We start from the raw sequence: 13,963 nt of genomic DNA, 5'->3' as shown, positions 1-13,963 counted from the left end.
ACGCACCCTCGAGAACATGGGACAAATGGTTGGGCAAAGAGGGTGCTTGGATTAGAGCCTGCCGAGGGGTGAGGCCGGTGACGGACACAGTAAAGCTGGGATTGGAGCCTGTCATGAGGCAAGGCTGGTGCTGGAGCCTCCGAGGCCGGGATCGGAGCCTGCCGAGGGATTAGGCTGGCGCCGGGGCCAGTGGCCAGCATCGGAGCCTTCTGTGAGGCAAGGCTGCTATTGAGGCCTCCGAGGCCGGGATCAGAGCCTGCCAAGGGGTTAGGCTGGTGCTGGGGCCAGTGAGGCCAGGATTGGAACCTGCCATGAGGCAAGGCCGGTGCTGGGGCCTCTGAGGCCGGGATCAGAGCCTGCCAAGGGGTTAGGCCGGTGCCGGGGCCAGCAGCCAGCATCGGAGCCTGCCATGAGGCAAGGCCGCTATTGAGGACTCTGAGGCCGGGATCAGAGCCTGCTGAGGGGTTAGGCCGGTGCTGGGGCCAGCAAGGCTGGGATCGGAGCCTGCCGTGAGACAAGGCCGGTGCTGGGGCCTCCGAGGCCGGGATCGGAGCCTGCTGAGGGTTCAGGCCGGTGCCAGGGCCAACGTGGCCAGGATCGGAGCCTGCCGTGAGGCAAGGCCGGTGCTGGGGCCAGTGGCAGGCATCGGAGCCTTCCGTGAGGCAAGGGCGCTATTAAGGCCTCCAAGGCCGGGATCGGAGCCTGCCGAGGGGTTAGGCCGGTGCTGGAGCTAGCGAGGCCGGCATTGGAGCCTGCTGTGAGACAAGGCCGGTGCTGGGGCCTCCGAGGCTGGGATTGGAGCCTGCTGAGGGGTTAGGCTGGTGCTGGGGCCAGCGAGGCTGGGATCGGAGCCTGACGCGAGGCAAGGCTGGTGCCGGGGTCTCGGAGGCCGGGATCGGAGCCTGCTGAGGGGTTAGGCCAGTGCTGGGGCCAGCAGCCGGCATCGGAGCCTTCCATGAAGCAAGGCCACTACTGAGGCCTCTGAGGCCTGGATCAGAGCCTGCCGAGGGGTTAGGCCGATGCCAGGGCCATCGGCTAGCATCGGAGCCTGCCGTGAGGAAGGCCGGTGCTGGGGCCAGCGAGCCTGGGATCGGAGCCTGCCGAGGGGTTAGGCTGGGGCCAATGGCTGGCATTGGAGCCTGCTGTGAGGCAAGGCTGGAGCTGGGGCCTCCGAGGCCGGGATTGGAGCCTGCCGAGGGGTTAGGCCTATGGTGGGGCTAGCGAGACCAGAATCAGGGCCTCTCATGAGGCAAGGCCGCTGCTTGAGCCAGCGAGGTCTGGATCAGTCCACCGGGTAGCCAGGCCACTACTGGGGCCATCAAGAGTGGGATCGGTATTTGCAACGCGGTATGCACAGAGAAATATCGCAGAAAATTAAAACCAGATGCTTCCCCTAATCAGCAATAACTAGGAGGAAACAGGCAACAGGAAGTGGTCGAGCTATAGAAAGGGCCCTATAGTGAAGCAATTAAGGTGACCAATCAGAGGGTATGGAATAGGGGAGGATGGAGCCTCTTTAAAAAGCAGGAGGTACATAAACATATGTATCAAAGTTAATCACCAAACAAGCATGGGATGGAGGGAGGGGGAGGGAATGGGATGGGGACTGGATGAGGGCTAATTGGATGATGTGTGCTTGTATATCCTCTCAAGTCTTATATTCCAATGTGATGTATGATTACAATGCACCAATAAAGATAAATTAAAAAAAAAACTGCACCCAAGCTGCGCGTGATTGTGCATGCTTGTAATCCTAGCATTTGGGAGGCTGAGACTGGAGGACTGTGGTTCACAAACAGCCTCAGCTACTTAGTGAGGCCCTCCGCAACTTAGTGAGACCTTGTTTCAAAATAAAGAATAAAAATTAGGGCAGGGGGTCTAGCTCAGAGGTCGAATGCCCCTAGGTTCCATCCCCAGACCTACAAAAGCAAGCAAACAAACAAAAAACCAAAACTGCACCCAGTCCTGCCCTTACTAATGATTACACATGTAAGGAAGATTAGCTCGAAGAGGTGGCCAGTGACGAGAATCCCCCGGCACCCACAGGTCTTTTGTTTTTGGTCCTTACTGTGAATCCTTTAATGATATGGGCAGGTTTTCAACTTTGGAGTATCCAATGTCTTCCTTGCCTCTTCCTCGCTCTGAGAGAGGCGGGTGTTCTCAGGAAAACCCCAGCTTACCCTGCCACATGCCACACTTCTCGACTCCAGCTTCTCATGGGCTGGCTGGGTGACATTAGACCAGTGGGTCTCAACTAGAGGTGACTTTGCCCTCCTGGAGGATACTGGCAATGTCTGAAGCCTTCCTTGGTTGTCGTAACCTGGAGATGTTACTTGCAAGTGAGTGAAAGTCATGGATATTGTACTGCCTGGGATGGTCCCACAGCTAAGAATTTTTGGACCCAAAATGTCAATGATATTGCCGTTAGGTATTTTCCTAACATATTTGCCTAAAAGCACCTAATCATTCTGAGTGTTTGTTCCTCCTTCTGTACAATAAGAGTGATGATGGTCTGGGTGGTGCTGGGAGAAATGCAGACAATCCTGTACATACACTTTATGACAGATGACTGGCACACATCAGGTGATGGTAATTAATTCCACTATTTAAAGATCAGTCATTGTGTTGAATAATTCCTAAGGTGTTATTAACTTAGTATTAAGAGAGTAGTTCATTTACTGCACATGTATTTTTAAGTACTTTCTATATGTTAGAAACTCATGATACTGCAAATAGATTAGTTAAAAAAAAAAAGATAGCAATTCCCAGCCTCAGGAAGCAAACAACCCGGAAGTATAGTATTCTCTCTTTTGCACTGGACAAAAATCCAGGATCTGAGAGGTTAAAGAAAGAAAATAATAAAATCATAGGCCCAAGATTTCAACAGAGACAGGCCTAGATTCAAGTCTAACTGGATTTGCCTGTTGCTGGGTCTATGTTCTTCATATGCCATTTGTATTGTTAGCATTCTCACCGTGATGCTCTAAAAGACTTGACCATGTAACTTAGAAGAAGGAAGACTTATTAGCTCACGGTTTGGGGGTCCAGTCCATGTGAGGCTGGGCATCATGGACCTCAGAGTACGGCGGTGAAAAGCAGAGGGGGAGAGCACAAGGCTTCTCACAGCAAGAGATAGACCAGGGAGAAGGAACCATATGTCATCCCCCAGGACCCACCTTCACAGCCACACTCTACGGGCCTCTGCTACCACCCGGCTCTCATGACTTCACTACATCAACCTTGAATATTAATAAATGAGCTCTTTAGGGCACATTTGGCATCTAACTCTAACACCATCATTGTCAGGTCTTTGCTAAACAAAACAAAAATGACACAAACAAACACACAAACACCAATCAGGTTGCAAGCAAGATAGATAAGAGAGAGCTACAGTTATCACCTCCATGCTAATCATACTGCTCAGGTCACCACATTCTCACTTTGCAGTGTGCTTCCACAATGATACTCCTTGTGAGTCTTTCCCCGTTATCTTTATTAATTCAAGGAATGTTCATCAAATACTTACTCCTTGTTAGTCAGAGTAGAACTATGTCTTGGCCTGTGGGGAGCCAGTGGCTAGTGGGATGAGCCACACTCTCCGAGGACCCGTAGCAGACACCCGAACCTACTTTCATGTGAGAGATGCCATGTCCAACCAGGATCATGGACTATTAAAGGTCCATGCATGAGTCCTTTGCATGACTTACTGACACATGTAGAGTTAGTTTCTGCACACAGCAAAAATTTCTTTTGATGCACAAATAATTCTAGGTGTCACTTCCATACATTTGAGGATCACACTGCACTTTTATCTGGACTCAGAATGTTAGCACAGTAAATCTCGGTTGTCGAGAATGTTGCCTTTACAATGTCCTTTGTGACCTTGAAGGCCCACACCATATTGTATATTGTAATTTTGTTGAAGTGTGACTTTGTGCACATGACCTCAAAAACTCGTGAGCGAGAGAGTGTTACTCACAGTGAAGGCACCTAGCCCTCACCCAACATTCCTGCCAAACCTGACCTGTGGGGTTCACAAAGCAATAAGTCCATTGTTTCAGATATGTGCATGGGTGATATTACTTTAGGACCATCACAGTACATAATTTTTAGGAATATCATAGTATCACAGTACAGAGGTATTTTTGATGAAATTATTATGGCCCTGAAGTATGGAGTTGATTTTGATGAAATCATTATGGCCCCAAAGGAACACTTTCAATTTTTCTGGACTCCACTGTAGGAACACAGGTGGCAGTATTTGGGCACTTGCAAAGTCTCAGGATATATGACCTAGAAATGCCAGGGCCCCAATGCACTGAACAATCACCTTTTGTTGCTAATTGTTGGCATCACTTAACTTTGGCTGTGTTCCCTCCTCTGGAACTTGGCCACGAACAACAAGTCCTTCTTATCTACTGAGACTGCAGGCTCTCATCAGAGAGACCTTGTCCTGAAACTGTTCTTACCACATGTTAGGTGAGTACCCTTTATCCACTTGACCTTCCTCTGCCTCAATCTCTTACCTGTAAACTGGGGATAATAACCACAAGTTTCATTGCACTGGTGTGACACTTAGTTGTCATATTTACATATGTGATATGCAATGTCATTAAGTCTCTTTCATTCTTATCGATAATAAAATGGGGATAAATTCTTTAAAATACAGTCAACTATATGAAATGTTGGAGAGAATTCAGATGAGAACTTTATAGTTATGCTGTCCTGAGTTACTGCTGAGACCAAGCTAGGGTGTGATTTTTCAGGATTCAAGAGATTATGGAAGGACTATTTAATTGTTCTTTCATGTTACGTAATACCTAAAGTACAAGGGTCAGTATGTCTTAGTCCTCATTCCTTTTCCAGTTCCTCCCTTTGACCACTCAGTTGCATCTCCCCACTGACAGTGTGCCTTTTCTGCTGAGCTTTATTCACATACTTGCTTGCTTACTGTCACCTGGATTCCTCACTCAGCAACACGACTGGTGTGTTCCTGGTTCTAAGCCCAGGAATACACCTTGTTCCAGACCACTTTCTGGCCTGTGGTATATACTCAGCTGCCCTACCACAGCCCTCAAAACTTCCTACCCAAAGCTGTCTCCGTCTCTTTTTCATTTGCAAGTTGACCATCCGTCTCAGCCAGAATTCTTATTGCTATGACCCAAAACACCTGATGATACAACTTGGAGGTAGAAAGAATTATTTGCTCACAGTTCTGGAGATTTCAGGACTTAAGCCTATGTTAGGCCTGGTTATGTTGGCAGAGCCCAGAATATAAAGGCCAGAAGCAAAAGCAAGTAAGCAAGGGTATTCAAGCACACAAACGTAGTCCCCAAGGCCACATCCCTGTGACCTAACAGGTACACCCCACCTGCCTGGGTTATCTCCCAATAAATCCATTATAATGGATTCATCCAGTGATGATATTATAGCCCTCATTACACCAATACTGAGCATCAGTACATGAGCTTTTATAGGCAACATTTTATATCTAAACCACAACACTGTCCGTGGGATTACAGCCTAGTGGCCAAAAGCTCCCTTCATGTCTGACATCTTGGGCGTAAGCTTTGACTCTGCTATTTGCTAGTTGGGTGGCTTTGGGCAAGTTATTATTTGCCTCTTAGTGCTTTAGTTTCTATAAAGTGGAGCTAATAATCTCAACTGCCTCATAGAATTGACATGAAGCACTTAAAATGGAGCCTGGCCTGCAGAAGATCCTATGGAAGTCTATGCTACTACTTTTATTATAGGTCCAGTCTCATGTCCACATCTAATTTCCTGCAATCCTGCCTCCCACTTTTTTTTTTGGTACTGGAGATGGAACGCAGAGGTATTGTACCTCTGAGCTACACTCCTAACCCTATTCTTAGTCTTTTTATTTTTTTTGAAATAGGGTCTCACTGAATTGTGAAGGGCCTCGCTAAGTAGCAGAGGCTGTCCACAAGCTGTGATCCTCTGGTCTCCACCTCCTGAATGCTGGGATTACAAGCACGCACTACCATGCCCGGCTTGCCGCCTCCCACCTTTTTAAATGACCATTTAAAAAGTTATTAATATTCTTCTGATGACTGTTACCAGGTCTCCATTAATAAAACGAATACATCCTTTCCTCTTGTAAGAAGCTTGAGTTCTGCTCTCTCTTCAGTCAAAGATGGAACCCAAAGGTCACCCTTGTTTGGAGCTCAGGGGAGACCTGGATAAAGCCTCTAGCTTCACCTGCTCTTAGTTGACTTAAAAGTCACCCAGCTGGGCAGTACGTTCATATCCCCCACTAGCGTGGCTGTTGATCACTCCTCTAAAGTGTGGGTTATGATAACGGGGGCCTAGGTTACCCTTGAGGGACCCCAAGGCCAGCTTTGCTGACAAGACTCTCCATGTGGCCTGTCGCTGTCCCTTGGGTGACTGGATGGGGAGAAGGGGCACCTCTGTCTTCATTTTGTGTCTGTGTCCTTTGGTGCCTTAACCTTTGGGTCAGATTCTACTTGGCTCTGCATGTAGACATGTTGGTTTTTTGACAAATGTTTTATCCTTAATATAGCCCAGGATTAGCTTGACCTAGACTTGCCTGGTCTCTATCTCCTACGTCCAAGGCCAAAGATACCTACCAGTCACCCTGACTAAAAACGCCAGATCATTTAAAGAATGGTGATGGTGGCGCCTGAGTTCCTGAGATGCCTCCCCCAGTTCCAAGAACAGACATGAATATTCCCACTTCTTATCCTGTCCCTTGCTGTCAGGATTCCATCCTGCATCAGTGACGCCTCAACCTCTGGAGAGGAGAAGCTGGTTTGTGAGAGCAGAGCTCTTGCTTCCCACTCTGACCGCTGAATAGAGCCTTCCTTCCTCCCCAGCCCTGGTCTCTCAGGCACTGGCTTTTCCTTGAGATTGGCCTCTGGGCTTGGATTGGGTGACAGTTTTAGAAGTTGCTTAACTCTCTGGGTAGTACTTGGAAGGCTGATATAGGAGAATCATAGGTAATGGCCATCCTCAGCAACTTAGTAAGACCTTCTACAACTTAAGGAGACCCATTTCAAAATAAAAAATAGAAAGGACTGGGCATGTAGCTTGGAGGCAGAATGCCCCTGGGTTCAATCTAGTACAAAATAAAAAAAGAGAAGATGCTTAACTAAATGGTAAAGTAATAGATCCTGCTGGCTTTATTGATGCAGGGTCATCATACCATGGGAATCAAGCTTTTTTTTTTTTTTGGTGTTTGCTGTGTGTGTGTTTTAGGGATTTGGTGATGGCCTTATCCATCTTAAGCCCAGGAAACCACTGACCCCTTCACTTGGGCTGGCACAAGTGTCTGATGGGTGACTTTGGATGTCAGGCCCCAAGCTCACCGTACAGATGATGTTAACACTGCCATTTTCTGCATGTGTTCCATGAAGAGCCATAAAGATTGATTACGCACACTCAGACTGCTCATGACGTCACTTTTCTTACCTCCAATCACTTTCCCCACACCCCAGACCATCCTGAGTTTTTTCTTTTTTAATCCTATAAACGGCCCTTGGCCCTATCCTTAGGGAGAGAGATTTGAGTCGGGGGCTCCCCCTCTTCATGGGTGGCTGCCTTATGGATGAACTTTCTCCTTCGTAAATCTCATTGCTTCTGTGATTGGCATGTTGCACAGCAGGAAAGCAGGCATGCTTCAGCAACATCACCACCGCCCGTGGGCACAAAGCGCGCCCTCTCCCCAGCCGGCTCATCGCCACCATCTCACGCTTTCTCTTGGCACCCAATACACATTCTCATATTAAACAGAGATTTTACAGGCTTCACTTTAAGCACTACAACATTCTTAACTGAGCCCAGGACATTTCCATGACACTAATCTCAAGGGAACAGAAGCAAGGGCGGTGCCTAATCTGATCACACAAGAGGGAAGGGAATTCACATGACTACTGGCCTTTTAAATTGCAAATGGTGTCAGGTAGCTTTCTTATGAATGGGAAGAAGAGAGAATCATGACAACACACTTACATGAAGAAAAGTCAAATTGAATATTGCTCAGAGAGGTCTTTAGTAAACCAAAGAACACTTTTTTTTTTTTTTTTTTTTTTTTCCGGTACTGGTGATGGAACCCAGGGGCATTCTATCTCTGAGCTACACCCTCAGCTCTACTTTTTATTCTTTATTTTGAAACAGGATCTTACTGAGTTGCAAAGAGCCTCACTAAGTAGCTGAGGCTGTCATCAAAGCGCGATCCTCCCGTCTCAGCCTCCCGAATGCTGGGATTCCAAGCATGTGCCACCACGCCCGGCTTCCAAAGAAAACATATGTTCACAGAAGCCAGAACGAATAGTCACGTATGCCACGCACTTAATAACATTGGTTCCACTTCTGTTGCAGACTCAGAAGCCCCCAGCACCAATCACATTGTGTTTCAATGGTGAGTTGGAGGCTTCAGAATGTGTTACATGAGCAAGCACTCCAAAGATGACTTGATGATGTTTCTCCTATGCCTCACTGAGCAAAATCCCAACTTTTCTCATACAGAGATTTTTGCAACTGGCCCCAGTGAGAGAAATGTTACCCGGTCATTTTAAGGGGCAAATTCACATTGCCTAATGTAAGTCGTATACCAAATGCATTCTCAATACACATTTCTATCTAAAGAACGACACTCTTACCTATAACTTTTCCAAGAAAGAGTGCCTTGGGAGAATTGAAGAGCGTGTCCGATGAACTTGGCAGATGGTAACTCAGCGAAGGATAATGATCGAGCTGTGGAAAGAAAAGAAGAGACACGGAGGAATGTCAATCTCCGGTGCTGGAATCGGATCTCCCCTGGGCGGGTGACATCACTCTGTGAACCCTGGTTTCCGGGTATCTTCTTTTATCTGCACTGACTGAAATACAGCTTGGAAAATGGAAATCCATCTCTTTCTTCCCAGGGGTTATTTGTAAACAATCTGGCTTGTGAATTAGCGAAGACCCTTTCTGGATTGATCTCCGATGGGCGCACATTTTGTGCAGATAGTTTGCTTAATGGATGAAGATCCTTGATCACTTTAATGGAATAAAATCCCTTAATCCAACCTCTGAGACAGACAACACTACACTTAAAAGCTTTGTGTTTTCTGAAGGACCCCCACTAAACTTTCTCCTTCATTTTGGGGTTCTTTATGCTTACAGAGTAATGTTGATGTTCAGATGCACGCGTGCACACACACACACAAACACACACACACACACACACACAGAGTTTTCTTGCTTTTCACAAGAAGGTGATTTTCGCCTGGTCACAGGCAGGGGGCGCTAAGACCCAGAGGAGAGAGGCACCTCTGCTCTAGCAGAGCTTAATCTTTAATCTTGGAGTGCAGGGGAGCTGGTGGCAGAGGGAGGGAACTGAGGCAGGTGGAAATAGTCATCTGATAGTGGCTGTTGGACAACGCGTGCCTCTGGCCACATTTCCCATGTACGGTACGGCGTGTAAACATTGGAGTCACGGCAGCAATGGCCTGGGCTTGTCGTTGTGTCTCTACCTGCATCTTATTCTGAGTTGACTTTTTCAAATTGATACATTCTAGTTGTGTTTCCCCCACTGGAACCTTGTAGAATTTTCTGGGCTTTCCTATGCAAAATCTTTTTGGACTCATTCCGTTTTCTGAAGTGGGTGCTGCACCGGCTAAGGTCAGCATAAGGAAAGGTGTGGACCAGGGGGATGCAGGCCCAGTTCCTCTACACGGCAGTCCATGGGCCCTGTAAATGAGAACTGGAAGGAGCAGCGGCTTGTTGAAGGTGGCCCCACACACTGGCCAACATGCGTTCCCGCCCCTGCTAATCACAGGACTGATGAGACACAGGAAGCCAGCTGAGTTCTGGGATAAAGGAGTTTGGGGAAGTGAGCTCACCTCAGCCCCGAGTTGGACGCTAGCTACTTCAGGTAATAATCACTCATTCTTAATGACTATCTACAGTTGAAGAGTGAAACTGTTCACTACAACCTTAGAGATCGTTGGGAAGTCAGGGTTAAGTGTTGAAATATCATCACATCTCAGGAATTTTTGAATCTTGACCTGAAAATCCGATACTGTAAGTTTTTGTGCATGAGTAGTATTTTTAATAAAAGTAAAAAAAGGAAAAAATGTAAAGACTATTAAACAAGCATATGTGTGTTTGACTATCATTTTTAAAATATTCTATACTGCCAAATGGATCTTAAGAAAACATTTATTCCAGCCAGAAGATTTTAAATATTTAAAATCTGATAAAATTCCTTTGGAAGAAAGGCTACTCCAGGTCTGCAGCTAAATATTAGCTGGCTGCTTTGGCGCCATCTGCTGGCTTCCATGGGTAACTGCCACCACATCCACTTGTCAAAATCGCCAACTGGCAACAGCCAATATTAGCCATTAGGGTGCTATCTTCCCTAACACTTTTAATAACTTAATCCACTTGGTTAAAAAGTTTAAAATAGGTACAAAATGTACATATTCATTAAATAAAAACAACAATATAGCTGGGCGTGGTGGCGCATGCTTGTAATCCCAGCATTTGGGAGGCTGAGACAGGAGTATCTATCCCCAGTGCCACAAAAAACAAAACCAAAAAATTATAATGTAGATTGATAATGCTAATTTTAATATATTTTCTTTTATTTTTTTCCATAAAGAATGAATGGAAGCTTGGTGTTTAAGACAGAAGGATCACAGGTTCGAGGACAGCATTGGCAAGTAGTGAGATCCTGTTTTAAAATAGAAATAACAAGGCAACCTAAAGGAGGAGAAAGAAGGGGGGGGAGAGGAAAATCTCTAAAACACACAATGTACTTAAACATATCGAAGTCAACCACTAAGCCGAGCAAGGGTAGGAGGGACAGGGAGGGAATGGGGTGGGAATTGGGTAGGGGTTAAATCAGTGATGTGTGCATGTCTGTACACACAAGTTTTTTACCCCAATATGATGTATGAATATAATGCACCAATAAAAAATAAAAAAAGAAACAAAATAGGTTTGGGGTGTAGCTCAGAGGTAGAATACCCCTAAGTTCAATCCCCAGTAAACATACAAACACACACACACACACATGCACACACAGAGACACAATGGATGATATCCAACTTAAACCTTGTTTAAGACAGGAAGATCCCGGTTCACAGCTAGACTCAGCTACTTAGTGAGGCCCTTTGCAACTCAGTGAGACCCTGTTTCAAAATAAAGAATAAAAAATATGGCTGGGGGTGTAGCTTGGAGGTAGAATGCCCCTGAGTTCCATCCCCAGTATTGGAAAAAAAAATGTGTTCCTTGGTTTACTAAAGACTTCTCTGAGCAATATTCAATTTGACTTTTCTTCATGTAAGTGTGTTGTCATGATTCTCACTTCTTCCCAGTATGGTAAAAAATATTAATCACGTACTATGAACTTCTTTTTGTGTCAATAAGGATGCGACTGAATCACTTATTTTACATTCCACATCTACGCAAACACACATAGTACCCAGTCTTTAAAAATGCCAATTTTCTACATTCATGCTTTTATACTTTTTAGTATTGTGTCAAGAACATGGAAGTCTCTCAGTAGGAGTGTGCTGGTATTTGCTAATGCTGCTGAGTTGTGGAGGGCCTCACTGAGTAGCTGAGGCTGTCTGTGAACCGCGATCCTCCTGTCTCAGCCTCCCAAATGCTGGGATTACAAGCATATGCCACCACGCCCAGCTTATTTCTTTTGTTCTGAAATGTAACACTGGCCTACTCAGAAGCTTTTACACCTTGATTCTTTTTTTTTTTTTTTTTTTGGTGGTACTAGAGGTGGAACCCAGAGGCTTTCTACCTCCGGGCTATACTCTCAGACCCATTTTATATTTTATTTGGAAACAGGGTCTCACTAAGTTACTGAGAGCCTCACTAAGTAGCTGAGGCTGGCTTCGAACCTGCGCGATCCTCCTGTCTCAGCCTCCCAAGTGCGGGGATTACTAGCTTGCGCCACCACGCCCGGCTTACACCTTGATTCTGTCATCAAACATATCAGTGCTCCCTCTTGGTTTTGATGTATCTAAAAATACAATAAACATTCCTTGTCTTAATTCATCAATAAGGCCATTCATTAAAAAACACTGGAGTCCCAGTGGGCAATGGTCAGTAATTCAAATCCAAATGACCTGTTCAGTTAGGAAAGATGTTTTGCAACAATTAAGAAGGAGAACATGATGAATGTTGATGATATACAGAAAGTCCTAACAGTTAAGGATTACATGTGCACACACACGGACAGTCTATAACCAGAGGGCCAGAGGGCAGCAGGCCTTCTTCTACCTGAGAAGACCAGACACACACGAGGAGGCCAGGGGGATTCTGCGACACACAGAGAAGAGTTAAGAGGGCCTTGTGAGTGGAGGTGCTGGGACTCCCCGCTGGCTGTGGTTAGGGAATCCCAGTTTGAGAACTGCAGAGACAGGGCAGCCAGCTTCCCTGCAGCCCCAGCAGGGACTCACTTAGACCTCCAGGCAAAGTTTACAATCAGGGAAACAGCTGAGACGCGCTAAGCTGTGGCACGAAGAGAGAGTGACCTCGCCAAACACACAGTCCAGGGAGCAAGGCTTCTCAGTGAATAAGGCTCAGCATGGGGGAGAATCCTGGCCACTTTTAATTTCATTCCAGAAAGTGATGCATTCCAGACCCTTTCTCTAGGACATGTTCCTTTGTGCTGTGCTGATTTCTACCCCAGGGAAGTAGCCCTCTCTGGACCCTCTCTCCAGAACATAACTCACCCTTTCTCTGGAATGTAGTCCCTCTCTCCTGGCCTTCTTTTACACCAGGCCCCTAAGTAAGCCCTGCATACCCCCCGGTGGTGCCGTCCACTTGAATTCTTTCTCTTGGAAGACATAATAACGGAGGAAAAGAGGTCACCGCCCTGTAGCACGCGTGCCCAGGAGAGGCCGGTGGCCTGTCCTGCTGCCTGCTCTGCCTGAGGGAGCAGCTGCGAGCCATGGGGCAGGGTGGAAATGTGGGGAGGCCAGACGAAGTGACTAGCGAAAGATATTTGGTGCATCCCCCTGTCGCACAGAGACACGCGGAGATCCATAATATGATATGGATGGCTTTATTCGTGGGCGTGCACGTGGGGGCTGGCGGGGGAGAGTGCGTCTCTCTGTCTCTCTCTGTCAGGCTCCCCTCTGAACTCTGAACTCTTCTTCCTGACTGGGAGGTGTGGTCCCCTCTCGGAATCACCGGGCTCCGCCTCCTAGCTTCCCGCCCTGCCCCTTTGTGGGGCAGGGGCAGCTCTAACCTTTCAACGAGGACAGGGGACAGGACACGCAGCAGCGCTGGAGGGGACAGCTGATGGCCTGCCTGGCATCACCACAGGCAGTGTACCCCTGAGCACGGTGACTGTCTCAGAATGATGACATCACCCCCGAGCATGGGGACCTTCTCAGAATGACAACATCCCACCCTGCTCGTCTGTGAATGACCATGACTACCAGGACACAGGACCACCCTGAACTCCACCCAGTAGAGATGCAGTGGACAAGACAGTGGTCACAAAGCTCCCGATGTCCTACGCCCAGGGACCTGAGAGAGTCACTGTAGGGACTGTGCGGGCGCAGTGGGGTGAGGATTCTGAGGCTGGGAGGTCATTCTGGATGAGGCAACGGGACTCCTGGAATCCCACGGAGGGAGGCAAGAGGGTCAGGGTGAGGAGGAAGGACAGTGGCACCGGGCAGCTGGGGCGCCCTGAGGAGGGGAGGGCAACTTCCAAAGCTAGACGAGGCCCAGGAAGCCTCGGCACCTCCCCATGGAGGACAGAAGCAGCCTCCCCGGGCCCCTGACCTCTGCCCGTCTGCACCGATTCTGGGCCTCTGGCCTCCAGAGCTGTAGATGGCACTTGGTGCCATTTTAAGCCTCCAAGTTTGCTATAGCAACAGCAGGAAACTCACACAAGAAAAGTAAAAAGACCCTGAGCAACCATAAGACAGAGCAGACCTCCCGGGGGTAGCTTTTATGAGGCCCAGTT

General features: G+C 47.4%; 1 protein-coding gene across 1 annotated transcript in view; it reads right to left on the bottom strand.

Annotated features, from left to right (window-relative positions):
* The window catches only part of CNTNAP2 (contactin associated protein 2), a gene marked incomplete at both ends in the record, with an annotated part of 1,557,236 nt that overhangs the window by 114,917 nt on the left and 1,428,356 nt on the right, over positions 1-13,963 (bottom strand). Inside the window, one exon of the mRNA XM_080701281.1 lies at positions 8,640-8,733. Coding sequence (XP_080557407.1) covers positions 8,640-8,733 — 94 coding nt within the window. The remainder of the gene's footprint in view (positions 1-8,639; positions 8,734-13,963) is intronic.

Source organism: Muscardinus avellanarius (genome assembly GCF_963383645.1).
Source record: "Muscardinus avellanarius genome assembly, chromosome: 9".
Taxonomy (NCBI): domain Eukaryota; kingdom Metazoa; phylum Chordata; class Mammalia; order Rodentia; family Gliridae; genus Muscardinus; species Muscardinus avellanarius.
The sequence above is the reverse complement of the archived record's forward strand: the minus strand, read 5'-3'. Positions and strand labels throughout refer to the sequence as shown.